We start from the raw sequence: 26,038 nt of genomic DNA, 5'->3' as shown, positions 1-26,038 counted from the left end.
CCCTATAAAACAATATTACCATGGGGAAAGTAAAATAGTCAATCTCCATTGAAATAAAGTTAATCACAGAGATAAAATATGAATAATTTGTTATCCTTGTTTGGGTTTAGTCGCAATACCACATACGAATATTTAGAATGGTCATGTGGCAATATGCATTTAAATCACTTTTGATGTTCGACATAGTAGAAATGAAGATGTGAAAATGTTAATCATGAAAATCATAATTTGTGGAGGAAATTGGGACCAAGAGCAAAAGGCAATGGATTAAATCTTTCAGCTGTGAGTAGAATTTTTTTAAATAAAAAATCCAGCTGAATTATGTATTACAAACAATGTTAATTACCTAGAAGCCATTGAATTTGTACCTATTATGTTCTAATGTTATGGACGATACCTTCATATTTCATTCCTAGAATTGTTGCTAGTTACCGAATGTAAAAATAACACCAAGATTATGGAAAAAAGAAACAGATTACAGATTAAATATATATATTTAAACATAGTACGTTATTTTTGCTTAGAAGCATATCAAATGACATAGTTTTGGAAAGATAACTATATGCCCTCTTAAAACCAAGCTATGTCAATAGGCAGACTATAAAACTGACATGGTCCTAAGGAAACCCATGGAAAAGTATTTCATGATTAAAGATGAGTTTTTGAAGCAAATTTAGAAATAACTGTCAATTTTAATTTAGAATCACAAAATAACAGAATGGCCGTTAACTTTGCAAAGTTGATAAGTGAGCAGGAATGTTAAATTCTCCTTTTTAAACACACACACAGAGAGCCTCGTTCTGATATTGATAATGAACAGGCCAAACTGAAAATAAACTGTCAGTTGCTACTCCGTACTTTAAAAAAAAAAAAAAATTTTTTTAATTTAAATTCAATTTAGTTAACATTTAGTATATTACTAATTTCAGGGGTAGAATTTACTGATTCATCAGTTGCATGTAACACCGAGTGCTCATCACATCAAGTGCCCTCCTTAATGCCCATCACCCAGTTGCCCTAGCCCTTTACCCTCCACTTCCCCATCCAACCTTTCTGTTAAGGAGAAAAAACACAAGAGGCTGAGTCAAGAAATGAGCCAAAGCTTTAAAAGACAAGCCTGGAGCGCCTGGGTGGCTCAGTGTATTCAGTGTCTGCCTTTGGCTCAGGTCACGATCCTGGTCCTGGGATCAAGCCGGAGTCAGGCTCTCTGCTCAGCAGGGAGCCTGCTTCTCCTTCTCCCTCTGCCTCTCCCCTGCTTGTGCTCTCCTTCTCTCTCAAATAAATAAATAAAATCTTTAAAAAAATGAATAAAAATAAAAGATAAGCCCTACATTCCTCCCAGTTTTATAGTCTGCCTATTGACATAGCAAACTGAGTGACTATGAAGCAATGAAAAACCCGTGGGTATTTCACTATTCACTAACCTCCACCACTTTACCTTTAATCAGGGATCATCACACCAACCTAACCCCACCGGGGAACGGTATTTAAATTGGATAATGGACATAAAACACCTGGCTCATATTAGGGACTCAATACATTTTAGTTCTCTTCCCTTTTCCCAAAGTATAATCTGTCTTGAAGCTTATGAACTAGAATCAGTGATATCAGGTTTATAATGATTATATAGAATAACAGGCATCACTTAGAGGTGGAAAAGAGCACTGGAGATAGAGTCAAAAGACCTAGGTTAGCTTTGACTTTGGAAAAATAGAGAAAATACCACTCTTGTCTGTCTCTTTGTATTAGAAAGGCTTAAATAAGACCCCATATGTAAACATGTTTTATAAATGGTTAAGTTGTCTATAAATCTTAGTACTTAAATGACATTAAAAATAAATTAGCCTCTTTGAATTAACACAAATCCTAAACATTGATGTACTCCATTGGTTTTCAAAATGTATTTATTGTTTAGGCCACAACCTGACACATTCTTAGGCCTTCAATAAATATTAGTTGAATAAACAAACAAACAAGGGAGAGTGATTTTAAAAGAAGTAAATGTAGATGTAAAAATGTGAGCAGGAATTTTTCTACATTAATACTACATGCCATTTTTGTCAGCTGACCTTATATTTCAATGGAAACCAATTATGTCTTTTTTTTTTAAGATTTTATTTATTTATTTTACAGAGATCACAAGTAGGCAGAGAGGCAGGCAGAGAGAGAGGAGGAAGCAGGCTCCCCGCTGAGCAGAGAGCCCGACATGGGACTCGATTCCAGGAACCTGGGATCATGACCTGAGCCGAAGGCAGAGGCTTTAACCCATTGAGCCTCCCAGGTGCCCCGGAAACCAATTATGTCTTGATAGATGGGAGTCAACTTTGTGGTATAAAATCTTCACAAACCATTCTGTGGAATTTCTTTGAGAAAGGAAAAAAAAGCTTGTGATCATCTTGACAATATGGGATCAGTGACTGTCATGAGAGCTTATTCTCAATGCGTAATCATTTTTGCACTATCTCTAGTTCAGATGAAATAATTTTTATGTTCTTCTCTGAATTTGTTCTCCACAAAAATATAGAACACCCTCTTAAAATTGACCAGCTATTTCACCAAAAGGCAGCAGATATCATGACCAATAATTTGGCTTGAGGAATCAGAAAGAACTGTGTTCATTTTCTTATTATGTTCTTTGGGACAAATTAAGTTAACTAAAATACTATTTATTTATTTCCAAAATAGGGTTAAGATCCATACTGCTGGATTTTTAACAAGAATGAAATGATATATTAGATGTAACAGCACAGTGTAAACTCAGTATGTGGCATAATAATTAATAATAAACAGTTGGCAAATTAAATCCACTTCAAGAATAATCCTGATCCCATATATTCATCCAGAATTTTCTTACAGGAGCAGTATCCCCCCCACCCCCGTTTTCTCTTCTTAACTTACGCCCTAGGGTAACATTTCATGAACCTTTTCAACTTAGACCTACCAAGAATAGCCAGCACCATGCTGTCTTTAAGAACTTCCATGGAGCCTGAGCATACAAAGTAGATGGCCTGCAAAGCATCTCCTTGACGCAGCAGATACTCCCCCGGAGCACAGAAAGAGGTTTTGATGTGCAGAGACAGAGACCTGAGGCAGCCCCGGCTGGCACACTCAAAGAGGGACAACTGCAAGATTTCCTTGTTCAAGTGCATAGTGATGTCAGAACGCAGCTCGTCCGGAAAGTCTTTCAAAAGCTGTCAGGATGAAAGGAGAAATCAAGCTGGGGTAAATCCGGTCTGACTGATTTGCTCTGTAAGAGAAGAGGGGTGTTCTTCCCACTGTTTGACCAACCAGAGTACAGAAGGGGAAGTATATGTTTATTCAACCCTGGGGCGATTATTCAGTGACTGTGACCCCGGTTAGGTGCTACTGAAAAAATCAGCTAATAATAAGTCTGGAGAACTAGGATAAATTAATAGAAGACTCTAGAAGGAAAATATATGGCTTCTTGTGACTTGCTTCTCACAAAGACTCTCTCTCAGGACAGAAGATATGGAATTTGGATGCCTTGGTGTTTCCTCTGGCATCATGATCGTGTCAAGAGAGGAGAAACCAAATAATCGCTCAGAAGTGTGGATGACAGTGTGATTGGGGGTTGTAGCAGGTTACTTTATTCATAGGATACTTTTCTTACAGTAGTGGTCTGGGGTATTCATGGAAGTCCACAGATAACATATGTGCCTTAAGACGTATGCTTTCTCACTTTGTTCGTTTTAAAGGCACCCAGTAACTTGGTTAATCTAATAATCCAACTTGACACAATTCAGTGATTCCAAGAATTGATTGGTTCCTCCAAAGAGGGTCAATGAGAATGAAAGACCACCCAACCGACCGAAGTATAAATCAGTGTAAAACATTGGTCCATCCAAAGTGACATCATGAAAACTTAAGCTGAAGCAGATGAAAGATGATGGACTGAGTTTCATGAGGGACTAAAAATTGGAGATAAAGAAGTTGGTGGGTGTGTACTTCTCTTCTGAGACCTGCATTAGAGCACCTTGCTTTTACCTAAGAATATGTGCTTTCTGCCTGAAGACTTCGACATGAGAAATGAACATTACCTCATTTGAATCTATTCCATTGTTGACTGACCAGGTTGTTTGGAAATATTCGAGCATCCTCTGCTTAAGCTGCTGGGGCAGGTGATGGACCCGTATGAAGTCCTTCAGATCCTTAGTTCTAGTGTGATAGAGGGACCATCTGGAATACATCCTCTGTATGATCGCCGTCACGTTTCCAAACACCAGCGCATGCATCAAAGCTAGAGAGGACAACACAGCATACATGGGAGAGAACTAGGATGGAGGGGTTCACCCCTTAAGTCTAGATTTACAGTTCATGTATCCTGAATTCAGCGGAGGATGCTTACGTGGCCATGTTGGTATGGCTGTTTTGGTACAGCTACTCTGTCAGAGGGCATCCCGATGCAGTCACTTGAATCCAAATGGTTTGATCAGAGTAAAAACACCTTTTAAAAATACTCAGTAATAGACAAAAGAGGCCCCTGTGACTCACACTCATTCTGTTAGCAGCTTTTCTGGCTATGATAAACTTTTATTTTGTACTTTTTGCATCTAAATTATTTTAAAGTTAAGTATAGTTTAATGGCCATGAAAAATTATTTTAATATCATCTCATTAAATAAGCTATAAAGTTATAGTTCAGTGGTTATCATAATAACAAATACATTTTAAAAACAAGTCTATTAGCGGGGTGCCTGGGTGGCTCAGTCAATTATGTGTCTGACTCTTGATTTCGGCTCAGGTCATGACCTCACGGTCAGGACAGCCCTAATGGGCTCTGCCCTCAGCACAGAGTCTGCTTGTCCCTCTCCCTCCCCTCTTCCACACACACCCCACTTGTGCATGCATGCATTCAAAAATAAATAAATAAAATCTTAAGTCTATTATAACCAGTTAAACTTTATTAGTCTTTCCCCTAAGTCATCACTTAAAATGAGTTTTCAGATATTAAATATAACACATTTTGATCAATAAAGGTATGGAGAAAATTGCTAGAAATGTAATTGAGGATTTTCTGAGCAAGTGGAAGCTGAGATTCCTATGGCTCCCATCACCAACCTCGCTTCAGCTCTGTGTTACTTATATTTTAAGGGAGCTATCAGAAAATCTGAGGCCATTAAAGAAACAAATGCATTCGTAGAGAAAAACAGGTATTCTACTTACAGTCATCATTGCCATTCTGAGAGGAGCCAGGTGGTGTGTGTGTGTGTGTGTGTGTGTGTGAACGTGCACGCGCGTTTGTATATATATGTATATATATATATGACTCCTGTCTCGGTGAGATTTCTCAGAGAGTATTTAATCCCCAGTTTCTCGCTAAGACTTCCCCTTTCTCAGAACACCACCAAATTATAATTAGATAGAAGACTTTGTTCACAAGAACTCAAGAATTGATGGGGTTTGGAGATGGGTCTTCTACTGGGAAAAAAAGTGATTTCTAGGAATTTCCCACTGTAAGGAGTGGTCAACTATTTTAAAGTCAGAAAAGGTAGGACAAGAATTTGCACTAGTCGTTAGTCAAGCAGAATCAGAATGGCCTCTGCAGACAGCAGCAGAGAGTCCAAGAAGGCCTTGGACCCAACTAGGGCTGTGGCACTGGGAGAGTTGAGAGCTAGGTGTAGTTACATTTACGGGCAGATCAGCTCTCAGTGATACTCAGATTTCAGCCCTGACCCCCATCCTGGACAGGATTGACAATGAGGTAAGCTCAGGGGTTCGGTGAAATCATCTAACAGCTTTTGGTTTAAGAAAAAAAAAAGACTAAAAATTTAGTAGTTTGTCTATTAGGATCCATCAAACTGTCCCTGTACCAAAATCTCAATGTCCGAGGAGATCTGTTAAAGTTTCTTAGCATCAAAATGGATACATTACTGCAAATGTGTCAATATATCACTGCATCTATCTTCCTGACTCTCCGTCCTATTTCAAGGTAGCCCCAAATAAAATTCTTTCTTTCCTCTACATTTGCCAGAAATTAGCGACCACTGGCATGCTATCTGCAATCTAATCTAACACTGGAATGAAAATTCTTTCTGGTTCTATATCATCATTTCTCTATGGAAGATATAGTCACCACGCCTATAAAGATGGTAACCATAAGGAGGCCCTCAGCATTTTGGGAAAGTTACTAGAATGAGGTTAAACTTAGGGTGATATATAGGAGGAATATAATGTTGCAGAGAGAATATGGACTTCAGAATGAGACACATCAGGATTTGAAACCTTATTTTGGCACTTCCTAACTGTGAATTTGGGAAGATGTGTAATTCTCATGGGTTCAGTTCCCTAATGTATAAATGGACATAGTAGTACCTTACTCACAGGGCTTTTTTGAGATCTAAGGAGTTAATATATATATATATATTTTTTTTTAAATGTCCAATATTTTGTGTGAAATTCAGTGGGCATTCAATTTATGTTCATTTTTCCCATGAGAGTGGAAAGTGTAATCACAAATTTTCAACACACTCGATGGCATAAAATACTGGGAAAGGACTCAGTTGATTTTCCAGTAACGTCTTAATTGTTTAAGAGTGGTTGTTAGTGGAAATAACTTCTCGATGAAAGAAATTGAAGGAATATTTAATGCTGTATGCCTGTTCCATACAAACATAAGTATATATATTCTCCTTAAATTTTCAAAAATCAATGTCTCCCAACAGGTGAAAACTATTCCAAGAAAACTGTATATTGCCTAATAACTTAGTGTTGAGTGGCTCTTGGTAAATTCTAAATAGAGGTCCATTCTTCTGTATGTTTGTTAAAGCACAGTAGTTCTGATGTCAAGTACTTTGTTTGGAAGAAGAGACCTCTATTTAAGGTAAACACTCAGCAAAGAAAGGAAACAATTCCGCTCCAAGTCAAAGAAATTAAACATCAGTTTAGTCTCCATGAAAGACTATTTTATACTTTTACAGATGGTAGGGCTTCCAAACACTGAGTGCATAAGTATATTAACGGAGCCTGAAACTGATGTTTAATTTCTTTGACTTGGAGCGGAATTGTTTCCTTTCTTTGCTGAGTGTTTACCTTAAATAGAGGTCTCTTCTTCCAAACAAAGTACTTGACATCAGAACTACTGTGCTTTAACAAACATACAGAAGAATGGACCTCTATTTAAGGTAAACACTCAGCAAAGAAAGGAAACAATTCCGCTCCAAGTCAAAGAAATTAAACATCAGTTTCAGGCTCCGTTAATATACTTATGCACTCAGTGTTTGGAAGCCCTACCATCTGTAAAAGTATAAAATAGTCTTTCATGGAGACTAAACTGAGGACTGAGAACAATTTTATTTCATTTATTTTAACACTGCTTTCCTTAATTATGTGTATGATTTTAACTTTGCTTTGCTTAATTATAATGTGTGTAAAGCACTTAAAGTAAGAGAAGTAATATGTTCAGATCATTTAGCATCCTAATTGTACATTATCAATAAAATGAATTACTGGATTAATTGTAGCATTCTCAGTGTTGTTGGAAAGTCCTCGTCTGCATCCGAGTCACCATAATTTCACAGTCTCATTTCAGCAGAGGCAAATACTTCTCATATAAGTAGTTAAAAAATAAAACCCCCAACTCCCATAATTTTGCAGTTTCCATAGTTATTCTGCCTCTCTGTCCTGGTTCTCACTCTCACACGGGCAAAGAGTGAATAGAACTGTCAGGCCAAATCATCCCATCTGCTATGGCAGTGTGACTCCAGAACTGCAATATCCAGGTCACTTTGGAAGTCATCATTCACTTTTCCTTTTACTCCTAGCAAATCTGATGTATATAATTCTTAAAGTAGCATGCTAGGGCTGCTGCTGAGTGTGTGGGAGGCTCTTCTGCTCTGTGTAGGAATTTTGTATCAAATACACTTTGTAAAATCTCGTCTTAACATTAGGTCTTGGGAGGAACCTCTGTAATTGGGGTCTCAGAAGAAAGTCAACAGACCTTAAATGAAAGTGCACTCTTAGAGCTTTGCCTGGCTTTCTTTTTCTTTGTCTCCTTTTTCTTCCTCTTTGTCTTCTCCTTTCCTTTCCCATTTCTCTTCCCTCCCCCGCTTTTCCAGTCCCTCTCCCCCCTTTTCCCCTCTCCACTTCTCTCTCTGTATTGTGGGACACACTGCTCTCCTGAGGTATAACATCCTTGCTGAGTTCTTCCACCAACCATTTTGCAGGGCCTTCATGACTGTTGGCCCCTGATATAAAAGGAGACCAGAGCTCAGGCTTTGGGTAATCTTAGCTGCCTTCCTCCTCTTTCCCACCTACTTACTGACCTGGAATTTTCCACGCCTGCTAGAGTACACAGGGTTGTGGATAGCAGATGGCAGAGAAAACAGAATGAGAACAATTTCCTAAATGACAAATTCAAATGGCAGTGTATACATCTTTAAAAAGCCTGAATTTGTGAACACCATAGCCCATATGGGTCCAATAAAATTATGTCAGGAGAATATATTTAGGATGAGAGGACCCAAGGAAAGCCTTAACTGTTAGGAATTTCACTTTACCTTTCTTGGGACAAGAATGCCTCATTTAAACGGGACATGTCCTCAGGGATGAGTCACCTTCACTAGGAAGTTTTATCTAACCTCTTAGCCTGAGCCAACAGACCCATCAACGGGGGCTGACTTCTTAGGTGACTATGAGTTAGCCATTATTAAATATGATAGAAGAGCTTTTAAAGAAATGGGAAAATGTTCTAATACATTTTTGTTTCATGGCAAAAATGATATGCAGAGTTAATATAAATATTGTCAAAAAGAGGGTTATAGATGTATAAAAAGACTGAAAAGACTATCTTTTGGTAATGGGATTTTATGTAATTCTAATTTTTGCGTGGATTTTTCAGTCTTTTCTACATGTGCATTATAATAGGAAAAATTAAAATGGAAAAAGAAAGAACATCATCTGCCCAAGTTCCTATTTCCATTACTAAACTGTGAACTCCTCGAAGGAAAATATCATGTCTTAGTCATTTTTGTTTCCCCAGCATCTAGCACAGTGCCTGGCATAATTTAAGTGTGCCATAAATATTTATGGAACTGAAGTGAACCTCTGGTCATTTGATACTTTCTTTAAAAAGTTTTTTTAATCCTAAGCAATTAGCTTAGAAAATGTAATATGAATAGTTCAGCCCCAAATCCATCCCTTCACCCCCACCCCACGCCCTAAAGACAATCTTTTAAAATCATTTATTTCAGGTCTTGTGAATGATCACCAAAATTTTAAACAACATAACTTTACTTCTATTGCTTGACTCATCATATTAAGACAAGCCTTACAAACAACCTGACATGAAAGGCAAGAACTCAGCTGTCAGCTACCCTCTCATCATCCTACACGTGGTAGTTACTATTTTTAGCGATCTAGTATAATGTTACAAGGCAAAATTAAGATCAATAAAACATCAAGAAAATTAAGCAAATACTAAATATACAGCCTACTGGGATTTCTTAAAGTGAATCACCCTCCCAATGAATAAACAGGACAGGACCAGCACCCTAGGCCTCCCTATGTCCCCTTCACAGACACTAACCAGCCCCATTACCACAGTTAACAGCAGTTGTGAGTTATATTGCAACCCTTAAGTTTTGCCTACTTTTAAACTTTCTCTAAACAAAGTCATACAATATGTACTTTTTGGTGTCTGGCTTCTCTGCTTAGCATTGTTAGTAAGATTCGTCCGTGTGGTTGCGTGATGTGATAGTTCATTCATTCTCATGACCGTATAAGTACTCTATTGAGTAATGACTTCACAATGTACTTATTTATTCTCCTACTAATGGGTATTTCCAGTTTGAGATTCTTAAAATTATGCTTGTACAAGCATTTATCTGTCTCTGTCTCTCTCAATATATGAGTATTCCATTGGATAAATACTCAGAATTAGAAGCGTTGAGTGGCAGAGTACCAGTATGTTCTGCTTTGGTAGATATCAACAAAACTCTTGTACCACGTGCATCCCATTGATTGTATAGGAGAAGTCAAGATGTTTTGTATCCTCTCAGACACTGGGGTTGTCATTGTTTTTAAGAGTAGCATTCCAGGGGGGGAGAGGTCAAGATGGCGGAGAAGTAGCAGGCTGAGACTACTTCAGGTAGCGGGAGATCAGCTAGATAGCTTATCTAAAGATTGCAAACACCTACAAATCCAACGGGAGATCGAAGAGAAGAAGAACAGCAATTCTAGAAACAGAAAATCAACCACTTTCTGAAAGGTAGGACTGGCGGAGAAGTGAATCCAAAGCGATGGGAAGATAGACCGTGGGGGGAGGGGCCAGCTCCCGGCAAGCGGCGGAGCAATGGAGCACAAAATCAGGACTTTTAAAAGTCTGTTCCGCTGAGGGACATCGCTCCAGAGACTTAACCGGGTGAAGCGCACGTGGGGTCAGCGTGGCCTCAGGTCCCACAGGGTCACAGAAGGATCGGGGGTGTCTGAGTGTCCCAGAGCTTACAGGTATTAGAACGGGGAAGCCGGCTACAGAGACAGAGCCGAGGAGTGAGCTCTAAACTCGGGGTTACCTTGAACCGGTCGCAGGCTCGGTCAGCTCTGAGCGCGGCCGGAGGCCAGGGTGACAGGAGCAATTGGGCGCTGTTCTCTGAGGGCGCACTGAGGAGTGGGACCCCAGATTCTCGGCTCCTCCAGGCAGGAGACTGGGAGGCCGCCATCTTCATTCCCATCCTCCGGAACTCTACGGAGTGCGCTCAGGGAACAAAAGCTCCCGAAAGCAAACCCGAGAGGATTACTCAGCCCGGCCCCTGGTAAGGGTGGTGCAACTCCCCCTGGGGCAAAGACACTTGAGAATCACTACAACAGGCCCCTCCCCCAGAAGATCAACAAGAAACCCAGCCAGGACCAAGTTCACCTACCAAGGAGTGCAGTTTCAATACGAAGGAGAGCAGCGGAATTCCAGAGGAGGAGAAAGCAAAGCACGGAACTCCTGGCTTTCTCCCCATGATTCTTTAGCCTTGCAGTTCATTTAATTTTTTTTTCTTTTTCAATTTTTTTTTCTCTTCTTCTGCTAAATTTTTTTAACTTTTACCCTTTTCTTTTTTAACGTTTTTTAACTAGTTTATCTAATATATATATTTTTTTTCCATTTTATATTTTTTCATTATTGGTTTTCTTTTTTTATTTGTTCCTTTTTTCTTTTCTTTTTTTTCTTTTTTTCTTTTTTTCTTTCTGAACTTCTTTATATCCCCTTCCCCGCCCTCACGATTTGGGATCTCTTCTGATTTGGCTAAAGCATATTTTCCTGGGGTTGTTGCCACCCTTTTAGTATTTTACTTGTTCCTTCATATACTCTTATCTGGACAAAATGACAAGGCGGAAAAATTCACCACAAAAAAAAGAACAAGAGGCAGTACCAAAGGCTAGGGACCTAATCAATACAGACATTGGTAATATGTCAGATCTAGAGTTCAGAATGATGATTCTCAAGGTTCTAGCCAGGCTCAAAAAAGGCATGGAAGATATTAGAGAAACCCTCTCGGGAGATATAAAAGCCCTTTCTGGAGAAATAAAAGAACTAAAATCTAACCAAGTTGAAATAAAAAAAGCTATTAATGAGGTGCAATCAAAAATGGAGGCGCTGACTGCTAGGATAAATGAGGCAGAAGAAAGAATTAGCGATATAGAAGACCAAATGACAGAGAATAAAGAAGCTGAGCAAAAGAGGGACAAACAGCTACTGGACCACGAGGGCAGAATTCGAGAGATAAGTGACACCATAAGACAAAACAACATTAGAATAATTGGGATTCCAGAAGAAGAAGAAAGAGAGAGGGGAGCAGAAGGTATGTTGGAGAGAATTATTGGAGAGAATTTCCCCAATATGGCAAAGGGAACAAGCATCAAAATCCAGGAGGTTCAGAGAACCCCCCTCAAAATCAATAAGAATAGGTCCACACCCCGTCACCTAATAGTCAAATTTACAAGTCTTAGTGACAAAGAGAAAATCCTGAAAGCAGCCTGGGAGAAGAAGTCTGTAACATACAATGGTAAAAATATTAGATTGGCAGCAGACTTATCCACAGAGACATGGCAGGCCAGAAGGAGCTGGCATGATATATTCAGAGCACTAAATGAGAAAAATATGCAGCCAAGAATGCTATACCCAGCTAGGCTATCATTGAAAATAGAAGGAGAGATTAAAAGTTTCCAGGACAAACAAAAACTGAAAGAATTTGCAAACACCAAACCAGCTCTACAGGAAATATTGAAAGGGGTCCCCTAAGCAAAGAGAGAGCCTAAAAGTAGTAGATCAGAAAGGAACAGAAACAATATACAATAACAGTCACCTTACAGGCAATACAATGGCACTAAATTCATATCTCTCAATAGTTACCCTGAATGTAAATGGGCTAAATGCCCCAATCAAAAGACACAGGGTATCAGAATGGATAAAAAAACAAAACCCATCTATATGTTGCCTACAAGAAACTCATTTTAAACCCGAAGACACCTTCAGATTTAAAGTGAGGGGGTTGAAAAGAATTTACCATGCTAATGGACATCAGAAGAAAGCAGGAGTGGCAATCCTTGTATCAGATCAATTAGATTTTAAGCCAAAGACTATAATAAGAGATGAGGAAGGACACTATATCATACTCAAAGAATCTGTCCAACAAGAAGATGTAACAATTGTAAATATCTATGCCCCTAATGTGGGAGCAGCCAACTATATAAACCAATTAATAACAAAATCAAAGAAACACATCAACAATAATACAATAATAGTAGGGGACTTGAACACTCCCCTCACTGAAATGGACAGATCATCCAAGCAAAAGATCAACAAGGAAATAAAGGCCTTAAATAACACACTGGACCAGATGGATATCACAGATATATTCAGAACATTTCATCCCAAAGCAACAGAATACACATTCTTCTCTAGTGCCCATGGAACATTCTCCAGAATAGATCACATCCTCGGTCTGAAATCAGGTCTCAACTGGTATCAAAAGATTGGGATCATTCCCTGCATATTTTCAGACCACAATGCTCTGAAGCTAGAACTCAATCACAAGAGGAAATTTGGGAAGAACCCAAATACATGGAGACTAAACAGCATCGTTCTAAAGAATAATGGGTCAACCAGGAAATTAAAGAAGAATTGAAAAAAATCATGGAAACCAATGATAATGAAAACAAAACGGTTCAAAATCTGTGGGACACAACAAAGGCAGTCCTGAGAGGAAATTATATAGCGGTACAGTCTTTCTCAAGAAACAAGAAAGGTCTCAGGTACACAACCTAACCCTACACCTAAAGGAGCTGGAGAAAAAACAAGAAAGAAACCCTAAACCAGCAGGAGAAGAGAAATCATAAAGATCAGAGCAGAAATCAATGAAATAGAAACAAGAAAAAACAATAGAACAAATCAACGAAACTAGGAGCTGGTTCTTTGAAAGAATTAATAAGATTGATAAACCCCTGGCCAGACTTATCAAAAAGAAAAGAGAAAGGACCCAAATAAATAAAATCATGAATGAAAGAGGAGAGATCACAACTAACACCAAAGAAATACAGACAATTTTAAGAACATATTATGAGCAACTCTACGCCAACAAATTTGACAATCTGGAAGAAATAGATGCATTCCTAGAGACATATAAACTACCACAACTGAACCAGGAAGAAATAGAAAGCCTGCGCAGACCCATAACCAGTAAGGAGATTGAAACAGTCATCAAAAATCTCCAAACAAACAAAAGCCCAGGGCCAGACGGCTTCCCGGGGGAATTCTACCAAACATTTAAGGAAGAACTAATTCCTATTCTCCTGAAACTGTTCCAAAAAATAGAAATGGAAGGAAAACTTCCAAACTCATTTTATGAGGCCAGCATCACCTTGATCCCAAAACCAGACAAGGATCCCATCAAAAAAGAGAACTACAGACCAATATCCTTGATGAACACAGATGCAAAAATTCTCACCAAAATACTAGCCAATAGGATTCAACAGTACATTAAAAGGATTATTCACCACGACCAAGTGGGATTTATTCCAGGGCTGCAAGGTTGGTTCAGCATCCACAAATCAATGTGATACAACACATTAATAAAAGAAAGAACAAGAACCATGCTGAAAAAGCATTTGACAAAGTACAGCATCCCTTCCTGATCAAAACTCTTCAAAGTGTAGGGATAGAGGGCACATACCTCAATATTATCAAAGCCATCTATGAAAAAACCATCGCAAATATCATTCTCAATGGAGAAAAACTGAAAGCTTTTCCGCTAAGGTCAGGAACACGGCAGGGATGTCCGTTATCACCACTGCTATTCAACATAGTACTAGAAATCCTAGCCTCAGCAATCAGACAACAAAAAGAAATTAAAGGCATCCAGATCGGCAAAGAAGAAGTCAAACTATCACTCTTCGCAGATGATATGATACTATATGTGGAAAACCCAAAAGACTCCACTCCAAAACTGCTAGAACTGGTACAGGAATTCAGTAAAGTGTCAGGATATAAAATCAATGCACAGAAACCAGTTGCATTTCTCTACACCAACAACAAGACAGAAGAAAGAGAAATTAAGGAGTCAATCCCATTTACAATTGCACCCAAAACTATAAGATACCTAGGAATAAACCTAACCAAAGAGACTAAGAATCTATACACAGAAAACTAGAAAGTACTCATGAAAGAAATTGAGGAAGACACAAAGAAATGGAAAAATGTTCCATGCTCCTGGATTGGAAGAATAAATATTGTGAAAATGTCTATGCTACCTAAAGCAATCTACACATTTAATACAATTCCTATCAAAGTACCATCCAAAAGAAATGGAGCAAATAATCCTAAAACTTATATGGAACCAGAAAAGACCTCGAATAGCCAAAGGAATATTGACAAAGAAAGCCAAAGTTGGTGGCATCACAATTCTGGACTTCAAGCTCTATTACAAAGCTGTCATCATCAAGACAGCATGGTACTGGCACAAAAACAGACACATAGATCAATGGAACAGAATAGAGAGCCCAGAAATAGACCCTCAACTCTATGGTCAACTAATTTTCGACAAAGCAGGAAAGAATGTCCAATGGAGAAAAGACAGCCACTTCAATAAATTGTGTTGGGAAAATTGGACAGCCACATGCAGAAAAATGAAATTGGATCATCTCCTTACACCACACACGAAAATAGACTCAAAATGGATGAAGGACCTCAATGTGAGAAAGGAATCCATCAAAATCCTCGAGGAGAACACAGGCAGCAACCTCTTCGACCTCAGCCGCAGCAGCATCTTCCCAGGAACATCGCCAAAGGCAAGGGAAGCAAGGGCAAAAATGAACTATTGTGATTTTATCAAGATCAAAAGCTTTTGCACAGCAAAGGAAACAGTTGACAAAACCAAAAGACAACTGACAGAATGGGAGAAGATATTTGCGAACGACATATCAGATAAAGGGCTAGTGTCCAGAATCTATAAAGAACTTAGCAAACTCAACACCCAAAGAACAAAGAATCCAATCAAGAAATGGGCAGAAGACATGAACAGACATTTCTGCAAAGAAGACATCCAGATGGCCAACAGACACATGAAAAAGTGCTCCACATCACTCGGCATCAGGGAAATACAAATCAAAACCACAATGAGATACCACCTCACACCAGTCAGAATGGCTAAAATTAACAAGTCAGGAAATGACAGATGCTGGCGAGGATGCGGAGAAAGGGGAACCCTCCTACACCGTTGGTGGGAATGTAAGCTGGTGCAACCACTCTGGAAAATAGCATGGAGTTTCCTCAAAATGTTGAAAATAGAACTACCCTATGACCTTGCAACTGCACTACTGGGTATTTACCCTAAAGATATAAACGTAGTGATCCGAAGGGGCATGTGCACCCGAATGTTTATAGCAGCAATGTCTACAATAGCCAAACTATGGAAAGAACCTAGATGTCCATCAACAGGCGAATGGATAAAGAAGATGTGGTATATATACACAATGGAATACTATGCAGCCATCAAAAGAAATGAAATCTTGCCATTTGCGACGACGTGGATGGAACTAGAGGGTATCATGCTTAGTGAAATAAGTCAATCGGAGAAAGACAACTATCATATGATCTCCCTGAGGAGATGCATAGAGGAGATGCAACAGGGGGGTTAAGGGAGTAGGAGAAGAATAATTGAAACAAGATGGGACTGGGAGGGAGACAAACCATAAGTGACTCTTCATCACACAAAACAATCTGAGGGTTGCTGGGGTGAGGGGGGTTGGGAGGGGGGGTGGGGTTATGGACACTGGGGAGGGTAGGTGCTATGGTGAGTGCTGTGAAGTGTGTAAACCTAGTGATTCACAGACCTGTACCCCTGGGGATAAAAATATATTCTATGTTTATAAAAAATAAAATTAAATTAAAAAAAAAGATACTCAGTGGAAAAAAAAAGTTTGCTAGGTCTCAGTGAATTCTGGCATTTGAACTCACTAAACCTCTGCTGCCTTATATCTAAATTAAGGTGTTAATAACTTCTATCTCACAGTGTTATGAGAAGTAAATGAACAATATGTTCCATATTGTGAGTACTTATGATTAGCTCTTGAAGTTATGCTAGTTAGTTAATTAGGAAATATTAAAATGCAGGCATCATTTCTTCTAGCCTAGGGTAATTGTCACAGTAATACAGTTATTTCCTACAAACACAAATTTGAGAAGCTTTAACTAATAAATTCAGGTTACTTAGATGCCATTTGCCATTCGAAAGCAATGGTTTCCTCAGTGCTATTCAAGTCACCTAAATGCTTTAATGCCACTGACAAATGAGTACTGGTTTTGCACCAGGATAATTTGATCAACGAATATTTAATAAGTGACAAAGTAACATTATCTGATTATTTCCCCTATCTTTTGGCCCTGGGACCAGCATTGCTTTCTACTTACAGCGAATAGCAGGGAATAATTTATGCCTTACCCATTTCTGATGCAGGACCATTCACAATATAATATGTGGATCAATACAGAATAAAAACTCAATTATCTAGCAGGTTCTTGAAACGTCAAATTAGTAGGTTAAGCCTTGAGCACTTGAGCATTCCTCAGATTTCCACCAGGCATAGAAAAAACATGGGCAAATATTAAATAAGTATAAACTGTGTATATTGGCAAAATGCTTGTCATTTTGCTAAGCTGAAAGATGGGTAGTCAAGGATACTGACGATTAGAGAAGTCATAATACTGGGCATAAAAGAGCCACTACGGTGTCTGGCACATTGCAGCTCTTTAGAAAACAAGAGTTCCTGTTCTCTGCTCCCTGGGCTGTTGCTGCTGTACCTCAGCCAACAGCCTGTGCAAATCGCAGCAGTCACAGCACGACATTTCAGCAACTCTGCCACAGCACTGCCTTTCCAAGAAATTCTCCCGATCCTTGGCCTGTGCTTTGTTACCGCCTCTGAACTTCCCTAACTGATTTGGCACTTAGCATTTATAGCCTGCTATTATTACAACTCTTTCCATGTCTTTCAGCCCATCTCTTCCAAACTGGATCATAAGTTCCTTGAGGGAAGGGCTGACTGATACTTCTTTGATTTCAACATACGCTGGATGAGTTATTGCTTAAAGCCCCAAATACTCATTTTATATCTCCCACACAAGGAAGGTTGTAGGAACCATCCCCTATTATACGGTTTGAAACTCTAAGAGATAGCTGGGATTAAGGCCATTAAAAGAACATGATAAAATAGGAGAAACATATGGGGCCGAAAACACTGATAGAACCCTAATTTAAGAATTCTGGCCTAAGAAGAATGTATACTTGATCCAGGTAAACATTCACATCTCTACTATTCCATGAGAGCCGTCTTGTAATTCAGTAAGTTTCCGATTAGGTGTTTATAGATGGAAATAAGCATTTATTTGGCTTCAAACCTTGCCTCTTTATCTTTCGGATGGTATGACATTGGGAAAGTTACTTTGTTTCTCCAAGCTTTAGATTTATCATCTGAAAAATGTTGATAAGAATGGTGTCAATCCTGTATGTTAGGAGATTCAGAAAAGGGAAATTAAACAAAAGGTTTCAACAGAGGAAATTCACTATAGGGAACTGGTTTTCCTGGGGCTAGAGAGTTAAATGAGTAAAAAAGAGAGTATAGAGGTAACGTGGATATAATAACCGCAAGAAGGAGTTTCTGTCCTTGGAGATGGATAAACAAGGGGGGAGAAGCGCACTTATCAGAACATAGAAGCCCAAAACAGGAGCCGTGAAGAGCTCTAAGAAACCAGGGCTCTGACTTTGGATGCGGAGGCGCTCCCAATGGATGCAGGGATCTCCAAGACCCAATGAGGTGGTTCTGGGAGTGCCTGAAGATGCTGAATGCTGGGACCAAGTGCTGCTGATTGAGGTGGTCTGCCCTTGAAGGTACATCAGACATCAGAAGCAGGCAGTCTCCTCGCTCCACCTCCTGCTTCCCAGTCTTCCTCTGGCGCCCCTAGGGGCGGAAGTAACTGAAGTGGGCTGGCAAGGAAAAAGGAGGTTCGCAGAGTCCAACCCCAGGGTTACAAAGCACAGCACAGAAGGTTAGGTTTGGAACTCCCAAACAATAGTATATTAGTTTGTCTGTTCATTAAAAGGGATAGTAATAGTGCCCAACCCATAGATTTTTCCTTTTAGATTTACTGTGGGTATTGTACTGAAGCACTTAGCACAGAGAAAGAAACAAAAAAAAATTTCAAAATGTTAAATATTTATTATTGTATTGGATGTTTTCTTTGCTTTTGTTTTATTTTTAACTAAGTGATCTATCAAACATCCTTAATTTACTGCATTAGTATTAATAAAATTTGATAACAGTGACCTGTTTGAGACTATAAAATGGAGTTTCAAACATATACCTGGAATTCAGACTCATGTAATTCACAAACACTAAGGGTAAACAGTACGTTGGGAAAACTAAGTTCCTATCCTTTCAAAATCAACCGTCAAGTAAATGGTTACTTCATCTGTCCAGAAAATGGAATTCCTTGACATCATAGACTTTCACTGCTAATCTCTATGTACATTAAAGTGTTTGTCACTGATTTTCTAACTAGTGCTTTTAAACTCTTCTGATTTTAATAATATGTCTCTATTGTGTTTTAGGACTGAATAAACAGAATGGCATAGTTTGGCATATTTTCTTGGTGTGAAAGAAGAATTTCCCTTACCACCAATCAGCATGGTGCAGATGGAGAAGATCTTTTCCGCATCCGTGTTAGCAGAGACATTCCCAAACCCAACGCTGGTGAGGCTGCTGAGGGTGAAGTACAGAGCAGCAATATAGGCACTTCGGATAGATGGGCCCCCTAAGGTATTGTTGCCGTAGTATGGAGATTCTAGTCTCTTTCCCAACTCATGGAGCCAGCCTGCAATGGAAGAAAGAATGAGAACTTAAGCCCAAAGAGTAAAGTCCTAGTATGAGCACCTGGCATAAATGAACATATAGGGACATACTAATTTGCTCAGGAGAAAGAAGAGAGAAAAGTTAAAAGGAAGTTAAAGGCAAGGAATGAGATTCCATTGCTACAAAGCAAAAATATCACTTTTATGCAAGCTGTTCTGTATAAGACACAGCAGAGAAGTGGGCCTTCAAGAGCAGATGGGTAGTCAAAACTAAACCAGTTACCCTAATACTGGAGATTACCTGTAGAGATAGAAACAGAGATTGCTATTTCAGTAAGAGCGTTGTTCAGCACCTTTCTCAATTGGAATTTTAAGAGACAAAAATGTCTAGTAGGTATTTTTAAACCCTACATGATGATAAATAGCAGTAACCACAAGAATCTAGACTTCACACAGATGAGAAACACTTTATTTCCATCCTGTACAACCTTGCCACATTTTATCCACTTGGGCTGACATCTAGTTGGCTTACAAATAGCTCATGTTACCCTCCTCAGGAAGCCTCCTCTGGAACCCCATCCTGCTTTTGGGGATGGAGGGGGAAATCTGCACAACTAACAGTTACTTGCAATGGAACTGGAGTGCCCCCTTGCTGCTGTTTTATACTCCTTGTGTATATATGAGCCCCAACTAATCAAATTAAGTGCTTTAAGTATATGCAGTTTATTGTATGTAAATTATGCTGTCATAAAGCTGTAAAAAAGCTATATTAATAAAGATGGTACTGTAATAGCAAGTATGGTATTGACAATAATAGAACAGAAACACAACATAAAGACCACCTTAAAATCCTTCCTGGGTGGCTCAGTTGGTTAAGCGGCTGCCTTTGGCTCAGGTCATGATCCCAGCATCCTGGGATCAAGTCCCACATTGGGCTCCCTGCTTGGCAGGGAGCCTGCTTCTCCCTCTGCCTCTGCCTACCACTCTGTCTGCCTGTGCTCGCTCTCTCTCTCTAACAAATAAATAAATAATAAAAAAAAATCTTTAAAAAGAAAATCCTTCCTTGGAAATACTTATCCTCTAAGGTTTTGTATTTCAAAATCCTATCTCTTTCACTGTATGCGTGTATGTTACAAAACACTGTGACGATTCAGCTGAACCCATAAAGTTCATAAGACTTTTGTTAAGAGAATTATTCACTGACCACAACTTTCTTATAAACTCTTCATTTAATGGATGCCCCAGAAGAGATCAAAGTCATTACAATTTTTAAGTAGTAATAATGCTGTCATTTTCAACTAAAGTTATAGATTATGGAACTGTGCTAGGTAATTAAAATGCATATTTTAAACAACTGGGAACTCGAGACGGAGGAGAATTGCTTAGTGGCAAGTATCGTGCCTTTTTCATCCTATGTCTCTAGAGAAGTGTTTCTCAACCTTTAGCTTGCCTCAGAAACATCTAGAGGGCTTGTTAAACAGAGATAGCTAAGTCCTATCCCTGGAGTTTCTGGTACAGTTCAAGAGGTTGGGGGAGGGGCTGAGAATCTGCCTTTGTAATAGGTTCCCACATGATGCTGATGCTGCAGATGGAGGGGACCATGATTTGAAAAGCCACTACTCCGGAACAATGGTTCTCAACACTGGCCATGACTGGGAAAACTTTTTAAAAAAGACACTGCCCAAGTGCCACCTCCACCAACTGCATCAGAATTTCTGTTGCCAAGACCAGGTACTGGCATTTTTTCAAAGGTTTCCCAATAGAATCTAATGTGAAGATAGAACCTAGAACCACTATTCCAGAACTTATCAAAGCACTGACAGGAGTAAGTTTTAATAAATGTTACTTTAAAAAGTGAATGAATTAATGAATGTATAAATGATTCTTGCACTCTGTCACAGTATGAGACAGTATGACAACACTGACGAAATAAAACAGCACATGTGCATTTGTAAATCTGTCCTAGAATAATGAAAGTATGTTTTGATAATAGAGAATAATAATAAAATGTAAGTTAGACATTGTAAAAGGTGATGCTGTTAGTAAACTATGTCCATTTACTCTGTCTGGGTAGGCTTTGTGAAGGAATGAACTTTAGTGATGGGGTTCAGAGCAGACTTCCCTAGAATGTGCCACTTTGGCATGTGAATTATGTGAGGTGAAGGCAATCAAGGCTTAACAGACTCAAGAAGAGCCTTTTACTTCCCTCTCAACTACCTAAAAGAATTTAGATAAGGGGCCTGTACCAAGAAGGGAGCTATTACCAGGGATAACTTTTTATATCAGAATAGCAAACATTTGTTTACCAAACATTTGCTCTTCTTATCCTCCAAAGAATTGTCTTCCTTCCCTTTGCAGCCCTTTTGCCTTAGCTCAGAATGGCATATAAACCTCAGCTGCCTGTCTTTGATCCCCTCAAGTCTACATGAGACTTCTATATGTACTAAATTAAATTGTTCTTTTGTTTGATTGTCGTGTGTCAACATAATTATTAGGCTAGCCAAAGAACATAACAGGGAAGAAGGAAAAAATTTCCTCCCCAGCACTAGATTCAACACAGATTTAAATCTGGATTCTTCCATGTATAGGCTATAGGAATGACTAACTTCTTTGAACTTCACTTTTCTCATCTGTAAACACAAGGATACTGTCTAACTTATAGGGCTGTAGTGTATCAAATGATGTGCCACATATGAAAATGCCAACTACTGTTACTGTCAGAGGGTTAGTGTGTCCTATCTCTTTTCTCTCTTTTACTTCTCTTACTTACACTGGAACAAGAAAAGTACAAAAGCCAGAAAGGTAAGAGAAAATAAGGGATCACAGGTGAACTGTAATGGAAAAGGAAGGTGGTGACCCCATCTATTCAGTAAAATTTAAGATAGGGATTAGCATTTCCTAACTAATAGCAACAAAAGAGAGAGAATCCCGAAGGCAGTAGTTCTTAAAGTTGGAAGAGTTATACACCCTTGTGTGAATCTGAAGAAAGACGTGATCCTTTTGTCAGAACAAAGTACATGTGAAGACACTTGTACCACTCTGTATTCATTTTCATTTAGCTCATGGCTTCCTGAAGCCCTTTCATACATATCAGATTAAAAAGCTCTGTTTTAGCAGTTTAAGTGAAGGGGAGGAGGAAGTAATAAAGGTCGATTGGTTAAAACTTAGTTTAATCTTGTATAGAAAAGATTTGGAAATAAAGACAACTTATCTAAGAGCAATTGAAGAGATATTACAAAAGCAAATCAAATGTGTATTTAAAAAATATTACGGGTATATTTATATACACTGTAAGAAGGCAGTCCAGACACAAAGGTCAAATCAGGAAGCAGAGATAACATCTGAATTTATCATCATATTCGGGTTGTTGATTTCTTAGGATAATGCCCCTGTAGGCATTAGATCCCAACATTGTCAAATATGATAACCATAGGATTCTGAAGGGCTAGTGGGTTGACTATTTCTCATGTATCTTCCAACTTGTGCTCTGAAAGGGATGTCATATTATTTCTGCTGGACAAGGAAGGAATTAGAGGGATTTGTCCCTTTATTCCATATTGGTCATTTCTGCTAATTACTGGGAAGCTGAAAAATGTCATTTCACCCAAAGAGTAAATATTGAATGACCTAATTTTTGTTTTAGTTGATGCACAGAGGAAGAAAAAAAATCAGAAATAATAAAGCTACTCCTTCCTCTTGGGTGAATCAGCTACTCAATCAGACTATGAAGAAACATCTGGATCCATCTATTGATCTTAAATTAAGGTATTCATTTACTACAGAAGCCAGTTTTCTCACAAAAAAAAAAAAAAAGCAAACAAGCCAACCCAGTCAATATATTCAGTTAAAACTCCTTAATTTGAACAGAAGTAAAACACTTAAGAATTCTCTGAAACAAATCAGTGTCCATATAGGTTTATTTCTGTGATAAAGTAGGATAAAAGTTTATATTAGGGCATACAGATTATATTAGATTATATCCTCATCCAATGCATGTTCATTTACAATGTGTGAAGCTATCTCAGAAGTGATTCAGGGAGCAAAACACAGAGGAACAACAGACCTACTTTTGTTGATGTCTCTTTTCTGTCTAGCCAACTGTTCTGTCTATTTTCAGAAACATCTTGTTTTTTAAGAAAGGTTGCTACTAAACTGTGTTACAGCTGACAGAGCAAAAGCAATAATGATGATGACAAAACCTGGTAACAAGCAAAGGAGGTAACACCCACAAATCCCGGGATTGGCTCTGTGGGCTAAATAAAACTTTTTCACAGAACAGCTCGTCCAAAATGAGAGCACATGTTCACTGTAACAAGACAACATGTCACAGTACTGTACAGAAGAAACAGTTTAACCAATTTGGAAGCCAATCTTTTTTTATGCTGGAGAAACTTGTCTCTAAAGGAAGGGATGTCCTAGAACAGTCTGTCTGCTTCTGCTCAATTTTTTTTTTTCCTAAAGAACATTTTGAAGGCAAAATACATATGCAACATAAAGTAAAATCTAATATACTGAATAAATTACCCTCTCATAAAAACAAGATATCATAAAATAATCCTGTCCTTAGTGAAATTGATTAAATAAATAAAAGAGTAGATTTTTGTAATAAAGATCAATTTTGAAGATAGAATGACTCTTAATGAACATGCCCATAAAAGCCTGTAATTTAGTATAATTCAATCCACATATTTTCATTGAATACTTACCATGGGCCCAATATCTTGCTTAATCACATACTTTCAACTCTAAACAGGAGTTTCTAATTATTTTACTCTTTAGGTTTCCTAAAATAATTTACTGACTTTTAAGATGCAAATGTGTGCACAGTTTGTAGAGGTGTGACCTGCTTTATACAACATATGTATTCTTGGAATGTTTAGGTTAGCATTTGGTAATTAACAGATATTTTAGGTTTAATGAAAGGAATAGGAGCATGTTAAGGAAAGCCTATGGTGAATTTCTTTGTCATATAAAATACCTTAGTAATGTGAAAAACTACCCGGTAAAATATAAGCTTATGAAATCTGATTTATATGTGTGTGTTAAGATGTGATGTATGGATAGAGAAAAGAGAAAAGGGACTAGCACATACCTAACCAGACCTGGAATTCAAAATAGTACTTTACTTAATTTGGTATGAATGAACCATGTTGTATTAGCACTTAGCTAGAAGCAAAAATGAAGCCCATGCTGAGGTTTTCTCATTACTAATTTGGCACATGGTTTATATTTTACTGAGAACCTCCTGTGCTCCAGACACTGTACTAGGACGGTACATCTTCCATCTCACTTATAGGCACTAACTCCATGGAATAGGTATAGTTATCATCCATATTTTGATTCATCATTTCATTAATCATTATAACAATTTAGAAATTATTGTCCCCATTTTATTTTTTTAAAGATTTTATTTATTTATTTGACAGAAAGAGAGAGCACAAGTAGGCAGAGAGGCCGGCAAAGCGGGGGGTGGGGGGGAAGCAGGCTCCCCATTGAGCAGAGAGCCCGATGTGGGGCTCAATCCCGGGACCCTGAGATCATGACCTGAGCCGAAGGCAAACACTTAACCCACTGAGCCACCCAGGAGCCCCTATTATCCCCATTTTAAAGTTGAGAAAGCTAAGGCTAAGAAATTAAATAGCTTGTTCAATATGGCGGTATTAGGATTTTAAACCAGATATGTGTGCTGTTGGGAGCCCAAGTTCTTGACCACTATGCACAGCACTTCAATGCGCTACAGACCTAAGAGTACAGTGTTGCAGTGTTGCAGTGTACCTGAGTGCCTTTACAAGTAAGGTGCCATTCTTTATTACGGCATACATACATGGTAAGAAAGAAATAGTCTTAGTTAAGGCTCCTCAGAAGCAGACACTGAGACATGGCTTTAACTATAAGTGATTTATTTAAATGTTGGCCCAGTAAACATTTTTAGAAGGGAACAGGAAGGGGCAAAGAGGGTGGAGACAGCCAATGAGATATGCCTAATCAAGCCAGTTATCACCATAGGCAGCTGGAGCTTAATCCCACTGGAGAACCTCTGGGACCAGTGTGGAACACACCCCATATTAGAACAGGGGATAGAGGGCGGCTCCAAGGGAGTGTGAATTCCCCACCATTGCCATGACTGCTAGCGAAGGAGACTTCGACCTTCTAGATCAGAGGACAGTGCCTCAGGCATAGACACAGACTCTAAGGATGGGAATCATACAGAGAAAGGGGACATGGTAGAGTACCAACAACATTTTCGACAGCAATAAACACTTACTAAATGTCAAGTATTTTACTAGGCTTTCACATAATGTTATTTTCATACAACTATCACAATTACTCTGCCTTTTTTTTTTTTTAAACTGATGGAATCCCAACAGAGAATTTCAGCAATTTTCTCCCTTCTTTTAGGGAGTTTTAGAACTGAGAGGCAAATCCATACCTCTCTAACTAAACATCCATGATCTTTCTGCTATATTAACTGCTTATAAAGAAGTAATCATTTTAAATGATCTTTTTAATTGTGCTTGTTGAAACCATTATTAAATCAGTTTGCATTTCCAATGGCCACTTTTGCTTAGAGTGGTGGATTGTGTCCCAAAGGCACATATCATATCAGAGAAAATAATTATCCAAACATAATCCACACTGTAGACATGGGATAATATGCCATTTAGAACCTGAATATGACTTCAACAGGGATCAAGA

The 26,038-nt window shown here is 38.6% G+C and overlaps 1 protein-coding gene across 1 annotated transcript in view; it reads right to left on the bottom strand.

Moving 5' to 3' along the window:
• Window positions 1-26,038, bottom strand: part of KCNH8 (potassium voltage-gated channel subfamily H member 8) — a 391,780-nt gene that overhangs the window by 61,025 nt on the left and 304,717 nt on the right. The window contains exons 8-10 of the mRNA XM_032860933.1: window positions 19,168-19,365; window positions 4,059-4,258; window positions 2,942-3,191 (exon numbers count right to left, since the gene is read on the bottom strand). Coding sequence (XP_032716824.1) covers window positions 2,942-3,191; window positions 4,059-4,258; window positions 19,168-19,365 — 648 coding nt within the window. The remainder of the gene's footprint in view (window positions 1-2,941; window positions 3,192-4,058; window positions 4,259-19,167; window positions 19,366-26,038) is intronic.

Source organism: Lontra canadensis, unplaced genomic scaffold (assembly GCF_010015895.1).
Source record: "Lontra canadensis isolate GAN:19392208 unplaced genomic scaffold, GSC_riverotter_1.0 scaffold20, whole genome shotgun sequence".
NCBI classification, from domain to species: Eukaryota; Metazoa; Chordata; class Mammalia; order Carnivora; family Mustelidae; genus Lontra; species Lontra canadensis.
Note: the sequence above shows the minus strand (reverse complement) of the source record. Positions and strands in the feature narration are given on the sequence as shown.